General features: G+C 49.2%; 1 protein-coding gene, 1 long non-coding RNA gene and 1 pseudogene across 3 annotated transcripts; all 3 read right to left on the bottom strand.

The window, feature by feature from the left end:
- Positions 1–1,955: 1,955 nt before the first annotated feature.
- On the bottom strand, positions 1,956–5,237 carry ZNF667 (zinc finger protein 667; annotated as a pseudogene).
- On the bottom strand, positions 5,188–11,880 carry LOC149995590 (zinc finger protein 783-like). Its single transcript, XM_090261292.1, has 4 exons — positions 11,769–11,880; positions 10,732–10,854; positions 9,366–9,521; positions 5,188–5,321 (listed from the first exon to the last, which is right to left on the bottom strand). The coding sequence occupies exons 1-4, from the start codon at positions 11,799–11,801 to the stop codon at positions 5,283–5,285; spliced, it is 351 nt and encodes a 116-aa protein (XP_090117418.1). The 5' UTR covers positions 11,802–11,880; the 3' UTR covers positions 5,188–5,282.
- A 1,126-nt stretch (positions 11,881–13,006) lies between these two features.
- LOC149995589 (uncharacterized) lies at positions 13,007–16,595 on the bottom strand. Of its 2 annotated transcripts, none has more exons than XR_016507887.1 (3): positions 16,092–16,595; positions 13,810–13,988; positions 13,007–13,331 (listed from the first exon to the last, which is right to left on the bottom strand). It is a non-coding gene; the product is annotated as an uncharacterized LOC149995589 (long non-coding RNA). The 2 variants fall into 2 exon arrangements; XR_016507888.1 differs by lacking the exon at positions 13,007–13,331 and adding an exon at positions 13,338–13,399.
- Positions 16,596–19,737: the final 3,142 nt, after the last annotated feature.

Genomic DNA, 19,737 nt, shown 5'->3' with positions numbered 1-19,737 from the left:
TAGCAAAGGAAGAATGGAAATAATAAACATACTAAAAATCGATCTTGGAGATTTTTATGCTGACTTTATAGACCCGATGTAAAAGGTTTAAGTAAAAAGTGAATTGTTGTGTATTACACTCTGCAGGTATGACCACACTTCACAAATGTGGCGGCTGCTTCCTCAGCTGTGGTCAGATGTTAGAGTGACCTAACCCACGTGGCCATACATTCCACAACGTTGTCTTAGCAAGATATGGCTGTTTTCTGGCCAGGTAGCTCAGTTGGTTAGTGTCATCCCAATACCCCAAGGTTGTGGGTTCGATCCCTGGTCAGGGCACATACAAGAATCAACCAATAAATGCATGAATAAGTGGAACAACAATTCAATGTTTTTGTTCCTCTCTTCTTTCTAAAAATCAATTTTAAAAAATAGCATTTGCAGAGGGAAAATGAACACAGATGTGTCCAACTCATTTACAAAAAGAACTCATTTTCTTTTTTAAATAATTTTTAAAAGACTTTACTTGTTTATTTTTAGAGAGAGGGGAAGGGAGGGAGAGAGGGAGGAGAGAAACATCAATGTGTGGTTGCCTCTCACACACCTCCAACAAGGGACCAGGCCCACAACGCAGGCATGCGCCATGCCCGGGAATCGAACTGGCAACCCTTCAGTTTGCAGGTCGGTGTTCAAGACACTGAGTCACACCAGCCAGGGCTGATTTTATTTCTTACATATTTTGTACAAGCTAGAAAGAGGCTGAATGCTGTTATGGGGAGTAGCTCACAGGCTGGTATGCAAATCCAGGGGTTTTCCCAAATAATTCATCAGTCTGGCTGTGATAATAAAGCACCACAGACTGGGGGCTTGAACAACAGAAATTTATTTCTCATGGCTCTGTAGGCTGAGAGTCTGAGACTGGGGTACCAGCACGGCTGGGTACTGGGGAGGGTTAAGTCCCTGGCTTAAAGACAGTTGTCTTCTTCCTGTGTCCTGACCTGGCAGAGAGAGAAAGCAAATCTCTCTGGTGTTCCTTCTTTTGAAGACATGAATCCCATCATGACGCCCCACCCTCGTGACCTCATCTAACCCCAATTACTTCTCAAAGGCCCCATTTCCAAATACCCATCACCTTAGTTAGGGGGAAGGGCTTCCACATATGGATTTGGGGGAGACACAGTCCATGAGGCTCCATCCTCCACCAATAACATATTGCCCACCAGCGTTCGTACATGAAAATACCAATGTTCATTCATATAAATACAGACACATTTATTCTCAAATAAAACAATAATTTCTGCTCTGAAGTTCCTTGGTCTACAGTATACCCTGTCCCCACCCCGCTCAGCCCTACCACCCCCTAGCCTGTCAGGCTTGTTAGATTTTTCACACCACAAAGGTCATATACCTGTGTGTCTACAGAGACAGTATTGTGACGACTTCTTCCATACAATCGTGTGATCTTTATCCACTCAAGGATTCACTCTTATTATTACCCACAAACTTCTGTCAGCTGGAAGTGATACCCTGGTTTTCCAGGAAGTCCCTTATATGTGATAGTTCTAGTTCCAAGAAACAAATTCAAACTCTCTCTTCATATAACATTACATCAGGCTCAAAGCCCCATCCACAAAGATGGACTTTACAATTTTACTTTGTTGTATGCGACCAACAAAATAGCTTTAAAGCTACATTGGAAAAAAAAAAAATTCAGTAGTTCTTACCAAATGAAGAATGGTTTTGATGAAAAATGAAGGATCCAATCATTAGAGCTTGATTAAGACCTATGATAAGGTCACTGCCTCAGTTAATTTCAAATTCTAAGGTCAAAGTCACCAAGGACTTCTGCTGTTTGGCTTTCAAAGTGGGATGCATCATCAAATGGTCCCATTTTTGCAGAATTTATGTTAGGGACAAGTGCATTTTCCCTATGCCTCTGTCTCTGCTACTTTGAGCCTGTCTTTGCTTTTGTAATCTTATGCTTTTTATTCTGAATGTGTATTCTGATGTCGAATCAGGGATGAACTCCGACTATAAGCCTTCCCACATTTACCGCATGTGTAGGGTTTCTCTGATGAGTCCTCTGATGCTGGATAAGGTCCAAGCAGCTGCTGAAGGCCTTCCCACACTCCTTGCATTCATAGGGTTTCTCTCCAGTATGACTTCTTTCATGTAGAATAAGGGACATGTGTTGACTAAAGGCCTTCCCGCATGTTTTGCACGTGTATGGCTTCTCTCTGGTGTGAATTCTTTCATGCTGGGCGAGGTGTGCACTCTGGCTGAAGGCCTTTCCACACTGATCGCATTCGTACGGTCTGTCTTCAGTATGAGTTCTCTTATGTCGAGTAAGAGATAATCGATGGCTGAAGGCTTTCCCGCATTCCTCACACTGATAGGGCTTTTCTCCAGTATGAATTCGCTGACGTTCATAAGGAATGACTGGCGGCCAAACACTTTACCACATTTGTTGCAATTGAAAGGTTTCTCTTCAGAATGAATGTTCTGATAAATTTTAAGGTTAGCAATTTCAGAAAACATCTTCCTACATTCCTTACATTCAAACAGTTTCTTTTTCCTTGTATGAACTTTCTGGTGTTGAATAAGAAATGGAGGCCGATTACAGACCCTCTCCCCTTTGTTGCATCTGTACGGTTTCTCTCCATTACGAATTTTTTGATGTGGAACAAGGGTTGAAAGCCGCCTGAAGACCTTCTGACATTCATCACGTGTAGGGTTTTTCTGAAGCATGAATTCTCTGATGAAGCACAATGAATGAAATCCTATTAAAGGACTTCCCGCCTTTTCTACATTTATAAGGACTCTCTAAAAGGTGACTTCCCTGCCGACTCAAGGCCTTCTCACCCTCATGGGTTTTCTCTCCAGTGTGAATTCTTTTATGCTCCACAAGGACTGCCCTCTTACTGAAGCCTCTCCCATGTTGACTGCATTCATGTATTTTCTTTCCATGGTAGGCTTTCCTATGAAGGAAAAGGGACAACCTTCGAACGAAGGCTTTCCCACACTGTCTGCACCAGGGAGCACCCTCTACAAGGTGGATTTTCTGATACAGACTGAGGAATGGGCCCTGACTCAAGGCCTCCCCACAGCCAGAGGTTTCCTTTCCATCATGCATTTTCTCATGAAGAATGAGGGTCTTTCTTTGAATGAGGTTTTCCCCACATTTACCACATTCATGGCTGGTCCTTCCATTGTGAATTCTCTGATGAAGGATGAGGGCTGAGACCTATTGGAAGGCTTTTCTACAATTACTACATTCATAAGGCTTCTCTTCAGTGTGAGAATTCTGATGGAGTTTAAGAGATAAGCTTTGACTAAAGATCTTCCCACAGTCATTACATTTTAAAGATTTCTTCCCTGGATGCACTTTCTTGGGTTTTATTAGGACGAATTTTTCTTGGAGCCTCTCTTTCCTGGGAGGCCTTTTCATGCTGCAGAAACTGGTTTCTGATAGATGCATTGCCTAGATTTCTTGCAATGATTTGGACGTAACTTCTTGGTCTCACATTTAGACCCTGAGTCTGAAAGGTACCAACAAATTAAATATTTGTCTTATTAAAAAAAAAAACTGTCGTGTAAGAAGCTAAGTTGAACTGACACAGAAAATTTCCTAGATTATAAGTGAAGAATTAGTTTGTCAGATGTTACTGCAAGAATGATCCCATTTTATATGTTGAAAATATCTAGAAGTCAGTACATCTAAATAGAAAGCACTCTTCCTGGGAAAGGATTGTAGTAATATTTCCCTTCGTTTTGATTTTTGTCATTGTTTCGAAATGTACATGTTCCTTATGCATATGAAAATCAGTACTCATTTCAAATGACTAAAGTAGCTCTCTGAAATGCTAAAAGAGTGGTGAAAATTCAAAGTATTAGAAAAGGAATTTAAAATTACTTGAACCCTTTTGATATTTTGCCAGAATTAATGTCAAGAAAAAATAATACTGTGAAAACTGGATTTCACTAGGCTGATTAAATTTGAGGCAGGCTGGGCTTTTAACTAAATTCCCATTTTTGCAAGAGTCATTGGCAACTCTCTTCTGAAGACAGAAACCACTAACCTCAAACTCTGTACTTTGTGAAAATATGCTTCAAAAGTGAAAGAGGAAAAACAAACTTTCTCAGACAAACAAACGTTAAGGGAATTTGCTGTCAGCAGACGTGCCTTGGCAGGAAACGTTAGAAAGAGACCCTCTCAGAGAGGAGAACAGAGATCAGGAGCTGCGATGCACGGGAGGAGGAAGAACCCCGACGAAGAAATGATGAACGCAAAAACCCTCTTATCTTCCTTATGCTGAACTGATCTAACAGATAAGTTTGTTCCAATAATAACACAACAATGTATCCAATTGTATGTGTTTATGCATTTATTTAAATAAAGTGAATGACAGCAATGATACTGGGAACGAGAGGAAGCAATTACCTTTACTTTGTTATTATAAGGTACTCGCGCTACGCATGAAGAGGCACAGTGTTATTTGAAAGTGGACTTGGGTTAGTTGTAAAAGTATGTTGCAAATTCAAGGGCATCCATGAAAAAAACAACAACAAAAAGCATAACTGATATGCTAAGAGAAGTAAAAAGTAGAACCATATAAAGTGAAAAAAAAAATTTAAAGAAAAATATAAAACCACAAAAGGCAGAAAAGGAGGGGATGGCAAAAGAATAAAGACAACAAATAGAGACCAGTAACTATATATTCATTTTTGATATAATATATCAACTATATTAATAATCACCACGAATGTCAATGGTCTCAACATACCAATTAAAAGAGATTGTCAGTGTGGATCCAAAAAAACAGGAACCAACTGTATGTTGTCCATAAGAAACCCATGTTAGGTATAAAGATACATGAGATTAATAGTACACGGATGGAGAAAAATATATCATGCTGATACTAAGCAAAAGAAAGCAGTAGTAGATATATTAATTTCAGCCACAGCAGACTTAAAAACAAGGAAAGCGATCACAGATAAAGAGGTGGGTCACATAACGATAAAGGAGTCGACTCTTCAGGAAGACGTAACAATTGATATAGCGTGCGTGCCTAACGCAGCATCAACCCGAGACAGAGACGGACAGCCCTGCCGGCAGAACCAGATACATCTGCTCTCGCAGCTTCAGCACCCCTCTCAGAAACGGACAGCTCCCGCACGCAGAAAATCAGTGAGGACTGGGAGAACTCTACCACACCCTCATTCCACTGGGTGCCACTGACATCTACAGACGACTTCATCCAACAACAGCAGAATTATATTCTTCTCCAGCTCCCATGGAACAGTCACCACAGCAGAGCACATTCTGGGCCATAAAACACACCCTAACAAATTCAAAAGAGCGGAAATCATATATAATGCCTGCTCTCAGACTACAACGGAATTAAATTAGAAATCAGTGACAGAACGATCACTGGAAAGTCTCCAATTACTTGGAGATTAAACAACACACTTCTAAAACACACAGGTTAAGAAGAAAACTCAGGAGAAATTTTAAAATATTTTGAACTAAATGAAAATAAAAACATAATTCATCAAAATCTGTGGGATGCAGTGAAACCAGTGCTTAGTGGGAAACTCATAGCATTGAATGCATATATTAGAAAAGAATAAACACCTAAAACCAATAATCTAAGTTGTCCCCTTAGAAAAGTGAAAAAAGAAAAGCACATTAAATCCAAAATCAGCAGAAGAAAATAAACAGATTCTTTTTAATAAATATACAGCCGGCCCTCTGTATCCCTGGGTTTCGCATCCATGGATTCAACCAACTACAGATCAAAGACAGTATTTTTGCTCTGTGGTTGGAACTTGCAGATATGCGGGGCCGACTTAAGTTACATGCAGATTTTGAACTTTGTAAGGAGTCAAGGTCCCTAACCCCCATGTTGTTGTTCAAGGGTAACTGTATTAGTAAACTGAATTCAACAGCGCATGAAAAGGATCATTCACATGGACAAGTGGGATTTATACCTGGACTGCAAGGACAGTTCAATATGGGAAAATAATCAATGTAACACATCACATTAACAAAATGAAGGAAGAAAACCAGATGATCATCTCAACTGATGCAGAAAAAACCTTTTGACGAAATTCAATAACCTTTCACAATGAAAACACTCAACAAACTAGGACTAGAATGGAACTATCTCGATATAATCAGAACCATAATTAAAACGCCCATAGCAAATATCGCAGTAACTGTGGAAAGACTAAAATCTTTCCCTCCAAGATCAGGAACAAGGCAAGGATGCCCACTTTCACCACCACTATTCAACATAGCATTGGAAGTTCTGGCCAGAGCAATTAGATAAGAAGAAAAAAAAAAAACAAGACATTAAAAAAAAAGAGAAATAAAATTCTCTCTTTTCACAGATAACATGATGTTAAAGATTTCACACCAAAAAAAAAGAAAAAACCTGTTAGAGCCAATAAATGAATTCAGTAAAGTGGGAGGATACAAAATCAACACTCCAAGGTCCATTACACGTCTATACGTTAACAATGACCACTCCAGAAAGGAAACTAAGAAAACGATCCCATTTACTATAATACCAGAAAGACATGAGAAATAAATTTAACCAAAGAGGTCAAAGACTTAAACACTAAAAACTACAAACATCATTAAAAGAAACCAAAGAAGATACAGCTAAAGGGAAAGACGCTCTATGCTTGTGGACTGGAAGACTGAATAGTAAAAACGTGACCCGATGATCAAAGTGATCTACAGATTCAGTGCAATCTCTTATCAAAATCCCAATGAGATTTTTTTAAGAAATAGATAAAAAGTCCTAAAATTCATATGGAATCTCAAAGGACCCCGAAAAGTCAAAACAATCCTGAAAAAGGGGAACAAAGTTGGAAGCCTCACACTTCCTGATTTCAAAACATACTACAAATAAATAGTAATTAAGGTGGCCCTGGAGCGGCATAAAGACAGACACACAGACCATCAGAACAGGACAGAGAGCCCACTAATAAACCCTTGCAAACCTGGTCCATGATTTTCAACAAGAGCACCAAGACCATGCAGTGGGGAAGGACAGTCTCTCTCACAAGTGGCGCTGAGAAAACTAGACACCTACACGCACGAGAATGAAGGAGACCCCTTGCCTTCCACCAAATACAGACATTAGCTCAAAATGGATCCAAGACTTACACGTAGGATCTAAAACTACTAAACCCCAAGAAGAAAACACAAGGGAGAAGCCCCAGGATTTTGGATTTGGTACTGATTTTTTAGCTATGACACCAAAAGCACAGGGAACGAAATAAAAAATTGACAAACAGGACTAGATCAAACTTAACTTCTGCGTGTCAAAGGAAACAACAGAGTGGAAAGGCAACTGGAGGAACGGGAGAAAATAACCGCAAATCTGGTAAAGGGTTAATATACAAAATACATAAGGAAATTCTGCAACTCAACAACAAAAGACAAGCCCACTAAAAACGGGCAAAGGACTACACGTCTCCAAAGAAGACAAACGGCCCATCAGCACCTGAAAAACACTCAACTTCACTAATCACTAGGGAAATGCAAATCAAAACCACAGCATCTCCTCACACCCACAAGAATGGCCACCATAAACAAGACAAAAAGCAACAGAAAATAACAGTTGTTGGCAAGATGAGAAGTCAGAACTCCTGTGCACCATTGGTGGAAATGAAAAATGGTGCGACCGCTGCGGAAAACGGTAAGGAGGTTTCTCAGAAAAGCACAACCAGAACCACCACGGGATCCGGTGCTTGCTCTTCTGGGTACGTATCCGAAGGAATCAAAATCAGGATCTCACAGTCATATCTGCACACACGTGTTCACTGCAGCATTATTCACAGCAGCCAAGAGGCGGAAGCGCTGACAGATGAATGCACTTAAAACTATGGTACAGTCGTCCCTCGGGATCCTGGGGGGACAGGTTCCAGTCCCCCATGGACACTAAAATCCACAGATGCTCAAGTCCCTTATATTTGCAATATAACCTACACAATCCTCCCATAAACCTTAAATCACCTCTAGATTACATATTAGGCCTAAAACACTGTAAATGCTGTGTAAATAGTTACTATGCTCTATTGTTAAGAGAACAATGACAAGGAAAAAGGTCTGCACCTGTTTGGTACAGATGCAAGCACTGTAGGTTTAATGACATATTTTTAAAATACTTTCAATCCACAGTTGGCTAAGCTCACGAATGTGAAACAGGACACGGAGGGCCAGCTGTATATACACACAGCAGAATATTACGTAGCCTTTAAAAAGAAGGAAATCCTGTCACATTCTACACCATGGAATTAAGCTCAGTAAAAAAAAGCCAGTCAGAAAAGGTCCAATACTGTGTGATTCTACTCATAGGAAGTATCCAGTCATCAGAATCGCAGAAACAGAGAGCAGAAAGCTGGTGACCAAAGGACAAGTTCTAGAGATCTGCTGCCTGACAATGTGTCTACTTAACTGTACGTTTAAAAACGGTTAGGATCTCGCCCTGGCTAGTGTGGTTCTGCGGACTGAGCACCGGCCTGCAAACCAAATGGTTGCTGGTTCGATTCCCAGTCAGGGCACATTCCCTGGGTTGCAGGCTGGGTCCCCAGCTGGGGGCGTGTGAGAGGCAACCACACATTCATGTTTCTCTCCCTCTCTCTCTCCCCCTCCCCTTCTCTAGAAAAATAAATAAATAAATAAAAATGGTTAGGATCGTATGCTTAATGTTACACTTTTTTACCACAATGAAAAAACCTCGCAGAAGTGTAAAAAAAAACAACAAAACCCACACGACTTGACCAACCAAAGAGGAATTTGTTAGAAAAGGGAATGAGTTCTTACAAAGTAGTCAAAATGAAAAGTTACGGAAAAGATTTTTAATTTTTCTGAGGGATGAAGGAAATGATGCCCACCGGACATTATCACTAGAGGTGCTGTCATTGACGAGGTTGGACGCACTTTCTCTGAGGGGAAATACAGAAGCCGAGGCAGGGAAAGTGACGGGTGGGGATGAGGGTGTCAACCTGAGCTCCCGAGACTAGAAGCTGGGGTTCACACCCAGTTCTGCTGCCGCTTCGCCACTTCCTAGCTGGGCGACCTCGGGCAACTCACTAAAGCTCTCTGGTCCTCAGTTTCCTCATCTATAGGAGTAACAGTTCCTGCCTTACAGTGCTGTTGGGAGAAACCTGTGTTCAGAAGTGTCTGATACCCAGCAACAGCTTATAAAATGTTATTCTCCCAGGGGGGGCGGGGGGGCACACGGCAGAGACAGCTTGCTGCACAGGAGGTGGGAGGCGGCTCTCGGGTACAGTCTCCCGGGGTGGCCCTCTCCCATTGGCTGTGCTCTTACACGGAACGCCACCTTCCAAGCCCTGGCTCTGTCACTCACCCGGGCCCCCGCGTCTCCTCGCTGGCTCCACCGTCCAGGGCGCTTTCCCCTTCCCCAACGACGCGACCACGTCTGCTCCCCGACAGGAAAGTCCTGCACACGGGACAGACACTGGAATTGAGTGTGACGTGGGCGCCATGATGTCCGAGCCGAGCCCTGTGTCAACAGCAGGGACAGGGACTCATCAGCACAGAGAGAGCTCAGAGGACCGGACAGGCAGCCGGAGGACGAGGGGGATGAAATTCCAGGCACGGCCAGTGGAGTTTTTCCTTCCTAACTCAACAGAGCCGAGTGTTTTCCTGAAAAGCAGGAGCAGAAACTCCTGAGGCTGGTCACTGAGCTGCTGCCTGTCGGCCCGACCCCCGTTCTCGAGCTGATTGTGACGCAGGGGCTCTGCAGCCCCGCCTCTGCTTTGCCAGCAGCACCCTGAGAGCGCCCACCAGTAGGGGCTCTGGGGGTTTCAATTTCTGCTTTCCTCCTTCCCGCCCACCCCCAGACCCAGCCTCCTCTTGCCGCATCAGGAGTCCAGAACGAGGGCACACGTCCCCCCCTCCTGAACAGGGCTGTGTCCCCCTAAGTCCTGAAAGCCCCAGGCTCTCCCCTTGCCCTGGGAGGGGGGCTGCGTCCTGCATTACCACGTCAGCCTCACCCCAGTGTCCACTAACCCTCTTCACAGTACCTGCCAATGCCTGATGTTAAATTCTCTGTTTCAGCGCAAGCGAGGTGTCCTCAGGTTACATACACAGCTGCCTCGTGACCAGCAAGCAACTGCCCTCATAGGTACACACCCAAAATGGGAAGACGCGTCCGTACAAAAGCTCGCACAGATGTTCACAGCAGCACAGCCCTAAGAGCACGAAAGCCCACCGACTGATGGACGGACAGACGGACGTGGCCCATCCTCACACTGGGACGTTACTCGGCCATGAAAGGTAATGAGGCCCCGGCACCTAGTACAGGCGGGTGAACCTTGATGAAAACATGGTGCTCGGTGACAGACGCCACACTCACAGGCCACACGCTGTGTGACTCCACTTCTACAAAAGGCCAAGGACAGGCAAACCCACAGACGGAGAGGGGAGGAGTGTGTGCCGTATCAGGGGGCAGCAGTGGGCGTGGGGAAAAAAGGGGCTTTCTTCAGGGGCTGGGATGTTCTAAAATGACTGAGCTGACGGCCACACACTCTGTGAACACAATTAAAACCACTGAGTGGGACACCTGACGCGGCGAGTTGTATAGTGTGTGAACGGTGTCTCACTGAAGCTGTTAAAAAGAAAACAAAGCCAGACTGCAGCAGCTTCGCTTTTCTGGGCCAGACTGACTCTGGTCCCTCAAATGGCAGCTGCGGGGCGCGGTGGAGCCTTACCGAGACCAGGTGCTGGTAGGTCCCCAACATGACGTCTTCGTACAGCGCCTTCTGCATGGGGCTCAGCGCCCCCCACTCCTCCTGGGAGAAGTACACGGCCAAGGCCCCCAATGTCACTGGTGCCTGAAATGGAACACATCCTGTCTCAGTGGGCTCGTGTTCCCACACGCCTGGCACAGACAGAGGACTTGTCCCAAACACGGGAGAGTCAGGGGACCAGGGAGCTACGCAGGACACATCTGGGGGTGCGGAGGCCAGAGGGGCAGGTGTACGAACGTCAGTAAGACACAGTGCGGCGTGACAGTTAAGACTGTGTTGTGTAAAAAGCGTGTCACCTCCCACGTACTGGGCCCCGACCGCGTCCAGGCATTTCCCTAAGCACCTGCATGCACGGGCCTGTTTAGTGCTCAGGGGAGCAGAGACCGGCCCTGCTGAGAGGACCACAGCACTGTGACACGAGGACAGGGAGGACTGGGACGCGAGGGGACTCACTGACGTCCTCACTGCGACCAAGTGGAGGAGCTGTGCAGTCTGGCCCTGACTCCCAACCCCTCGCTCCCTGAGGGGCCCGATGAAAGGCTCTTTGCTGACGTAACGGAGGTTTTACTGCTCAGGGGACCTTCCAGCAGGGAGACGATTGAGGACCATCTAGGTGGGCCCGAGGGGAACACGGGAGCCCACAGAGCAGACTTTTCTCCAGCCGGAGGCAGAGGAGGACAGAAGGGGAGTCAGGGAGGTCGGAGGCCTGAGCGGGATGTGACCCCCGCTGCTGGTTTGGGGATGGGGGAAGGGGCCACACGGAAAGCAGGAGAAGGTAAGACCGCAGCCCGCGACGCCTTGATTTCAGTCGGGGAGACCCAAAGCAGCGCCCAGCTAAGCCACGCCTGCTCGAGCCCCAGCCCAGACAGTAACTGGGCGATAGGAAATGCCTGCCGCCGCCGAGTTAGCGGTAACCAGCAGCAACAGGGAACAGATTTACAGGCAGAACTCAGACGGCGCAGCAGTCCGTTACAGGAAATTGCCCTCAGGACACGCACTGCAGAAAATCCCGAGTGGGGAAGCCTGCTCATCACCGGAGGCTGACGCTCCCGCCTCTGGGCCGGCTCCACCTGAACAGCGACGCGTGTCTGAGCGTCAGGGGGATCTTAGCTCTGGAGAGCAACACAGGATCCGCTTCTGCCTCCGCAGGTCCCACCGGGGCGGGCATGTCCACTGTGAGAAATCAGGGGCTGTCACCTGCCCTCTGGGGACCCTCGAGGTGCTGGGGGCGGGGTGGTCACATGTACACTGAGAAAAAAGGAGAGCGGGCCCTTCTCAGCTCCCGCCCTCTGTGGTGATGGGAGGAACCTGGGGACCGGGCCTTCACTGGGTCGCCATCGGACAGGAAGTGTCCCTGGAGGGAAAGCAAATGGTCCACAGCTCACAAGATGGAACTTTCCCGAAGGAAGAGGAAGGGGTGCTTACCTTAGCCTTGGACTTGCCTCGGGCGGCAGGCGTCCTTTCCTCCCCTCTGAGAGTCCTCGTCTGGGCAGGGGCACGTGCTGGCACGGGGGGGCTGCGGGAGAAATCAGGAGGCTCACTGGCCTTCTGTGTGGCCCCCAGAGTCCCTCACGCTGAGCCTCGCAGGCACACGACCACGGAGGGGGTCAGAACACCTCCTGGAACATTCGGGCTCATTGTCGGGGTCAGGGCGGGACCACAGTCTGTGCTTCCTGCTCCTAAGATCACAGAACGCCCTGGATCAGAAGGCAAAAATGAGACACGCACAGACACCCGTTCACCACTTGACAAGCTCGCACTGAGTGCCCACCAGGTGCCAGGCGCTGTCCCAGGTGCTGAGGGCAGAGCAGAGTTAGAGCAGGTAGGTACCCGCTCCCACGCTAACTTTCCCACAGGAAAGGCCAGTCCACACAGAACGGTGTTAGCTGAGTCACTGCCACAAAGAAAAACAGGGCCAGGCCTCCCAGAGGCGGCAACATGGAGCTGAGGTCTGAATGTAGTGTCGCTGGTGCTGAAGGAAGAGCATTCTGGGTAGAAACGCGTCAGGTGCAAAGACCCTGTGGTGGGCGCATGCTTGGAGCATGAGGGGGAGCGAGAAGGCCGGTGTGCTGCAGTGGAGAGAGGAGTGTGGGAGGCCAGGAGGGGACTGAGGTCAGGAGGGCTGGATCCTGAAGGGGGTGGAGAGCAGTGTGAAATTGACCTGAAGTGGGCAAGACGTCCTTGAGGGAGAGGGGTGCTGAGCAGAGAAGTGACATACCTGACTTAACACAATTTTTGCTGGGGGGGGTGGGGGGAGGAAGAACCAAAGGGGGATACAGCAGGGCAATGTTGGTGGTGCTGGGCTGGGGGTGGGGGAGGGGCAAGATGGCGAACATCGGCTCCTCCGGAGGCCCGCCATGGCCCTGAGTCACTGCACCGCATGTCCCGCACGAATGCCACCAGCCGCGGGGAACCCATGTGCACTGACTTGGGGACCAGCCCCGAATGCTTCCCAGCAGCAGATGGTTGGTGGCAGGGTCAACCGCTCCATGCGGAGACTGCGTCACAGAGTCCACAGTCACCCCAAGCCATCTGAACTTGTCTTCTGGAGCAGGGCCGGTCTGCAAAGGGCAGACATGGGGTATGCTTTTTATTCTCCACTCCCGTCCTCATTGAAAATATCTGAAATCTAAAGAAAATAATAGTGCAAGGAACACCTGACCACGCTTCACCCACCATTCACATTTCCCTTACTTGAAAAGAATGTGAAAAAGCAAGCAAAAACCCAAAAATAAATTGTATCATTTCCAAGTAAGTTGTGGCTTGCGTGGGCTGCGTGGAGCCAGCCCCGGCCGCTGCGCCTGGCAACAGAGCTCCGCTCTTTGTCTGGGAATTCTCGCATCAGACCCATGACCCCAACAGCAGAGGAGGGCAGGCCCCGCTCTGTGGTCTGCGGCACACCCAAAGCAGCTGCCTCACGACAGGAAATGCTTTTGCCGGTTGTTTCTCTTGGTTTGAAACATGCACGTGACTTTAGCATCCTACGTCACATACATCCGATTTGTGTTAACATAAAAAACCACGTTTTACATTACTTACCAGGTAAGTACACCCGCGCTCTTCCCTCGCGATTCCTCGGGTGGAACGGACTGCTCCGGGACGTGGCGCCGTGCGCACCCTGAACCTCCTCATTGCTCCTCCTGCTGAGCCACACACCTCAAGTCGGAGAAGTGCGATTCTTGTCGACAAAAGAACCATCTCCGAGGAATTCAGCACCCCTGGGCGGGAGAGAAGAGCAGTTTGATAGGAGGGGAGTCTGGGTGCAAAGCTTGCCTCTGCCCATTCCTGGCCGCGGGACAGAGACTCACGGCCTTGGTTTGCTGGGCTGCGTGATGGGGTCACGGGCACCGACCCCAGCGTGGCTGTCAGGCATTTACGAGGGCTAGCTCCAGCAACTGGGTGGGCCAGTTCTCACAGTAATCACCAAGGCCCCCACGCGGAGGAAAACTGAGACCACTAAAGGGCTGTGGTTAGGGTTCTCGTGAGAGAAAACAGCACCTCCTCAATGGAGGGCGACACTCCTGACACTGAGGGGAACAGACCTTTGACCCAGTAACCCATTTCTGGCCTTGGTCTTCGAGTGCCCGTGCGCGGTGTACAATGACAGGCTGCGGCAGGGTTTGTGAGGGGGGCGGGCGCCTGGAGCCGGGCTGGCTGGATTCAGCTTCTAACTTGGCCGCCTCCTCTGTGTGACCTCACGCTCTGTGTCCCCTGGGCCTCAGCTTCCTCAACTGTAAGATGGGGCAAATAACAATGACTCCACAGGACTGTTGTGACTGCAACACACGGCAGAGCACTGCTAAGCGATCGTCAGTCATTAAGAGACTGGGGACAACCCACCTGCCCATCAGTAGGAAGACGGCTAATTGAACGTTATGTGAACTATGGGGCACCCTGTACCCTGAGAAAGATAGAGGGAGCACCACAGCAGTGGTTTGTCATTGGAGATTTTGCCCCCAGGGGACACTTGGAGGTTGGGAGACATTTTAGGTTGTAGTGGGGGATGGCCAGGGAAGCTGCTCAACGTTCTGCAAATGCACAGGACGACCCCACAGCAAGAACGGCCTGGCCCAGCATTCAAAACTCTATTTAGGCCAAACAAAACACTCTATTATACACTATATGGGTTTTATAAGTCATAGCTTTTGGCCTCAGGAAGTAGTTAAATTTGTCACAGAGATCTTCTAAAAAAAACACACACGCGAAACTGTGGCCTCATTTCTGATGGTACTTCCGTTTTTCCCTAAGTTAGATCTTAGAATTTGTTTTTAAATCCATATGTATAGGCCTGTGCTAAATTATTCCATTAAAAAAAAAAAAAAAGAACGATCTGGCCCAAATGTCACCCGCGCTGAGGAACACACTCAGCGTTAATTGTGTGACGTGACCTCCAAGAGGCGGTACCATAATGGGGGAAAAAAATAGAGAAAAAATACTTGGAAAAACAAAACAGAGGATCCAAATACATGAGTCTGAAAGGCCTAGACAAGCTCTGGGAGAGCAATTAAGAAGCTGGTGGCCGCGAGTGTGTCTGAGGAAGGACACAGGGTCACCTGGCACGTGGAAGGAAACCCAGCCCTCCCTTCGCCCCATCGACACTGTGGCTTTTTGTATCACTCGTGTGTGTCTGCCTCTTCCAAACGTGACCCCCACAAGGGAAATAAAGAGGTTGGGTCCCACGCGCCCGGGCACGGATGTCCACCCGGCCTCCTCCCTTTCCGAAACCCCCATCGCCGCCCGCTGGGACTGTGAGCGCCCTCCACGGAGTGCGCGCGCCGGGGGGCACGGGACTCCGCCGCCCGCCCGCAGCGCGCGCGTCACAGTCGCGGCCGTGCGCCCCTCACACCGCCCGCCGCGCACACACCGCCCGCCGCGCACACACACGCGCCCACACACGCACACACGCGCGCACACACAGCCCGCCGCGCACACACGCACACACGCGCCCACACACAGCCCGCCGCACACACACACGCGCGCACACACAGCCCGCCGCGCACACACACGCGCCCACACACAGCCCGCCGCGCACACACACGCGCGCACACACGCGCCCACACACACAGCCCGCCGCGCACACACGCGCGCACGCACACACACACGCGCGCTCACAGCCCGCCGCGCACACACACGCGCGGACACAGGCACACACGCGCGCTCACAGCCCGCCGCGCACACACACACACGCGCGCGCACGCACACGCGAGCGCACAGCCCAAAGAACAGAAAACAGTCGCACAGCCGGTCGCAGGCGGAAAGAGCCACGAAGCCTCACGACCCCACGCCGGCGCGAGCGCACAGACACCCACACTCAAACTCACCTCCGTTTCCGTGGCTCGCTTCCGGGCGGCGCCCAACCTGACAGGTGTGCAGGGGCACCGCGCTCCCTGCGCCCGCGCACCACGCCACGTCTCTCGCGGGACCGCCCTCAGGCCCTCCTCAGGAGCGCGAAGCCACGCCCCTAAACAAAGCCACGCGGCGCTAATGCGTCAGCACGCACATCTCCAGTGACGTCCCACAGGTATCAACATCAGGCCCCGCCCCTCTCGCATGGAACCGCAGGCACGCAACCAATTAGATCCGTCCATGGGGGCGTCACTGCTCGCGCGCAGGCCGGAGGTCCCGCCTCTTTGCCAAGCACTTTGCAGGCACGACCGGCGCACAGGCCCGGACTCACTTCACCAGGGGAATCACTTAGACGTTCTCCGGCGCTGCGGCCCCGCGCTATCTGTTCAGCCAGACCCAACCTCCGCGGCTCGTCGCCCTTCTCGGCTTCCGCCCCCGTGTGTTCCCATTCGAGTGCTTCTAGCCCTGTCGCCCTCCTCTGGGCCCCGGGGCCTCTGCCGGACTTGGAGCGGCGACCACCTGCGGACGCTTCGGCGTGCACCCGCGCCTGCGTGCTGCGAACTCACTCCCAGAAGCCTCCGGGGCGCAGCGGCGTCGGGTGGCGAGAGCCCGGCGGCGCGGGAGGCGATCTGCCTTTCCCGGAGATGAACTGACCCGGGAGCGGGGTGGAGGGAGGTTCCTAAGGCCCGGAGTGCAATTTCAGTAGCACCTTCATTCAACGAGGAGCCCCAGAGCGCTTTGCGTGGCGCCTTTGAGGTACCCAGACTCCATTTCCCAAGAGACCCTGCGGCACGTTTCCATGGCGACGCGTGAGGCGCCTGCTTTGTGAGGTGGAGGCTGCGTGGGTCTGAGAGAGAAGTGAGGTGTGGACCAGGCCGTGTGTCGTGAACGCCTGTGAGCCCGTGTTTGTGGTCGTGACTCCCCATTGTGTGGCGTTCTGCGTGTGTGAGAGGCCCAGCTTTCGTGGTTGTGTACGTGTGTGGGAAACAGATTCGGAAAGTGCTCGCGCACCAGCGTGCATTTACTTGTTGCGGAATTTTTCATGGTGAGAATGTTGGAACCTGCAGAGAATTTCTAGGAGTTTGAGCCCAAATTCACAAGGGCCGGTGAGCAAGATCTAAAATGCTCCAGAAAATGACCGTTTTGCACTTTCTTTTATGCGTGTGGAAATAAGGAAGGTAGGGAAGGAATATTCCCTGAAAGTGGGAGGAGCAGATTACAGAAGAGTTAAGATTATCTCTCGTTTTCTTTTTTTTTTTTTTCAGATTTAATGTGTTTTATTGATTAAAATATTACATTTGTGCCAATTTCCCTTCCCTCTGCTCCCCTCCACCCGGTGGCCCCCCTCCCTCCAGTTGTCCCCCCCTTTTAGATTATGTCCATTAGTTGTGCATACAGTTCCTCCCAACCTCTCTCCGTCTATTCCATTCCCTCCTACCTTGCTCCCCAATTCCTATATCATCTCCCTCCCTCTCCCCACTCCCCCTCCCTGTTGACCTCCCCCCAATATGCTTCCCGTACCCACAGTTCCTCTTCCACTCTCGTTGCCTGTTTAGTTTGCCTTTGTTTCATCTCCTTAGCTTCTGTTTTTTAAACCAGTCCCTTTAACATCTCATATAACAGTGGTTTGGATCTAATGAACTCTTTCAGTTTTATTTTGTCCTGGAAACACTTTCTCTGTCCTTCTATTCTGAATGACAATTTCGCTGGATAGAGTATTCGTGGTTGTAGGTTTTGGATTTTCATTACTTTGAATATTTCTTGCCAGTCCCTTCTTGCCTGTAGGGTCTCTCTTGAGAAGTCAGCTGATAGTCTAATTGGGACCCCTTTGTACATAATTCTTTTCTTCTCTCTTGCTGCTTTTAAGATTCTCTCTTTATCTTTAATTTTTGACATTTTGATTATAATGTGTCTTGGAGTGGTTCTCCCTGGGTCCAGTCTCTTGGGAACTCTCCTTGCTTCCTGGACCTGCAAGTCTATTCCCTTCCCCAATTCTGGGAAGTTCTCCTTTATAATATTTTCACTCAATTTTTCAAGTTCTAGTTCATCTTCCTCATTCTCTGGCAAACCAATGATTCTTATGTTGGGCCTTTTATAGCTGTCCCAGAGGTTTCTGATCCTCTCATTGTTGCTTCCCATTTCCTCTCGCTGCATTGGTTGACTGCTTGTTCCTTCTCCATATTCCAGTTTGTTGAAATGAACTCTGGATTTTTGTTCCTCACCATCTTTCTCGTATGTGGTTTTGTTCCTTTCCTTATGAAAGTTTTTCGCTTCTTTCTTATCTTTTTCCTGCTCTTTTGTGAATTCTGTAAGCCACCTGATAACAATGGCCCAGAACTGAGCCTCTGACAGGTTTCTTATCTGTTCATCTGTCAGGTTCTCTATCTGCTGCCTGGTGAGCTGTGTCACGGGTATTTCTATAGTTGTCTGCCTCATTTTGACAGATGCGTTTTGTTTTCTTGGGCCGGCTGTCGGGGCAGTGCCTGTGTACTCGTAATGACCCAGCGACCGGCGCCGTTTGGCGTCACAAGTCAGCGACCGGTGCCTGTCTGCGACCTATTTCGCAGCCCTGTGGTGCTTTCTTTCTTTGGGGGCGGGGGTCCAAAATGGATTCACACAGTTATTCAGCTAGGAGACCGGGATCCGTCCTCCTGCCCCCCTGGGCCTCACTGTTCAAGGCGATGCGGTGGCCGCTCTCCCCAGCGCTGGGGTCGCGCACCACCAGGGGCTTGACTGCCACCGGGATTTTTCGCTGCCCCGCCGCTCCGCAAACAGCTTTGCCCTCTTTAACTCTTACCTGCCCGAATGGCACCGCTGGTTTATAACTTCATATGTTGGGCTTCTGTGTAGTTTTATTTTCTGGAATTTCTAGTTATCCTTTGTTTTGAAGTAGTTGTATTCCTCTCTAGTTGTAGAGGGAGACTTAGCGTGTCCGTCTAAGCCTCCATCTTGGCCGGAAGTCCCTCTCGTTTTCTTTTTAATAAGAAAAAAAGATGTTTATTGATTTAAGAGAGAGGAAGGGGAGAGAACGAGAAACATCAGTGTGAGAGAGGAACACGGATTGGTTGCCTCCTGTAGGCTCCCCGACTGGGCACTGGACCTACGACCCGGGTATACGCCCTGACCAGGAGTCAGACCTGCGATCCTTCGGTTCAGGACGGCGCTCCCACCGACCAGCCGGGCCAGGGCTGCTGTCAGGCTCGTGTGCTTCCTCCTTGTTTGGTAGCCCACACTGCAGTCCCCTAATCGTTCATCCTTTATTTCACGTACGGATTTGATTGTTACGCCAGGAAGACAAGGAGTATTCAGAGCAGAGAACTGCCAGAGACCTAAACCACCAGGAGAGTGACAGCCACCATCCGCGCACCCCATATTTCCCAAGGAAGTCATGCCTACAGATAGTGCATGCAAGGGCACGTGAATCAGCCTCTCTGTGAAGCACACGCTGCATCTGACTTTCCAAAAGCCAGATATTCACGTTTTCCTCCTACTCAGACGAAGCTGGGATTGAATGTGTGACTAGATACCTGAAGATGAAATATAGGAGAAAGTGTTCCAGGAGGATTCAGGGAAGAAAAGAAAGATCTCTTTCTCTGAAAGAATGAAGTCCTACGGAGGTGT

Source organism: Furipterus horrens, unplaced genomic scaffold (assembly GCF_987537825.1).
Source record: "Furipterus horrens unplaced genomic scaffold, mFurHor1.1.pri manual_scaffold_13, whole genome shotgun sequence".
Lineage (NCBI taxonomy): Eukaryota > Metazoa > Chordata > Mammalia > Chiroptera > Furipteridae > Furipterus > Furipterus horrens.
Note: the sequence above shows the minus strand (reverse complement) of the source record. Positions and strands in the feature narration are given on the sequence as shown.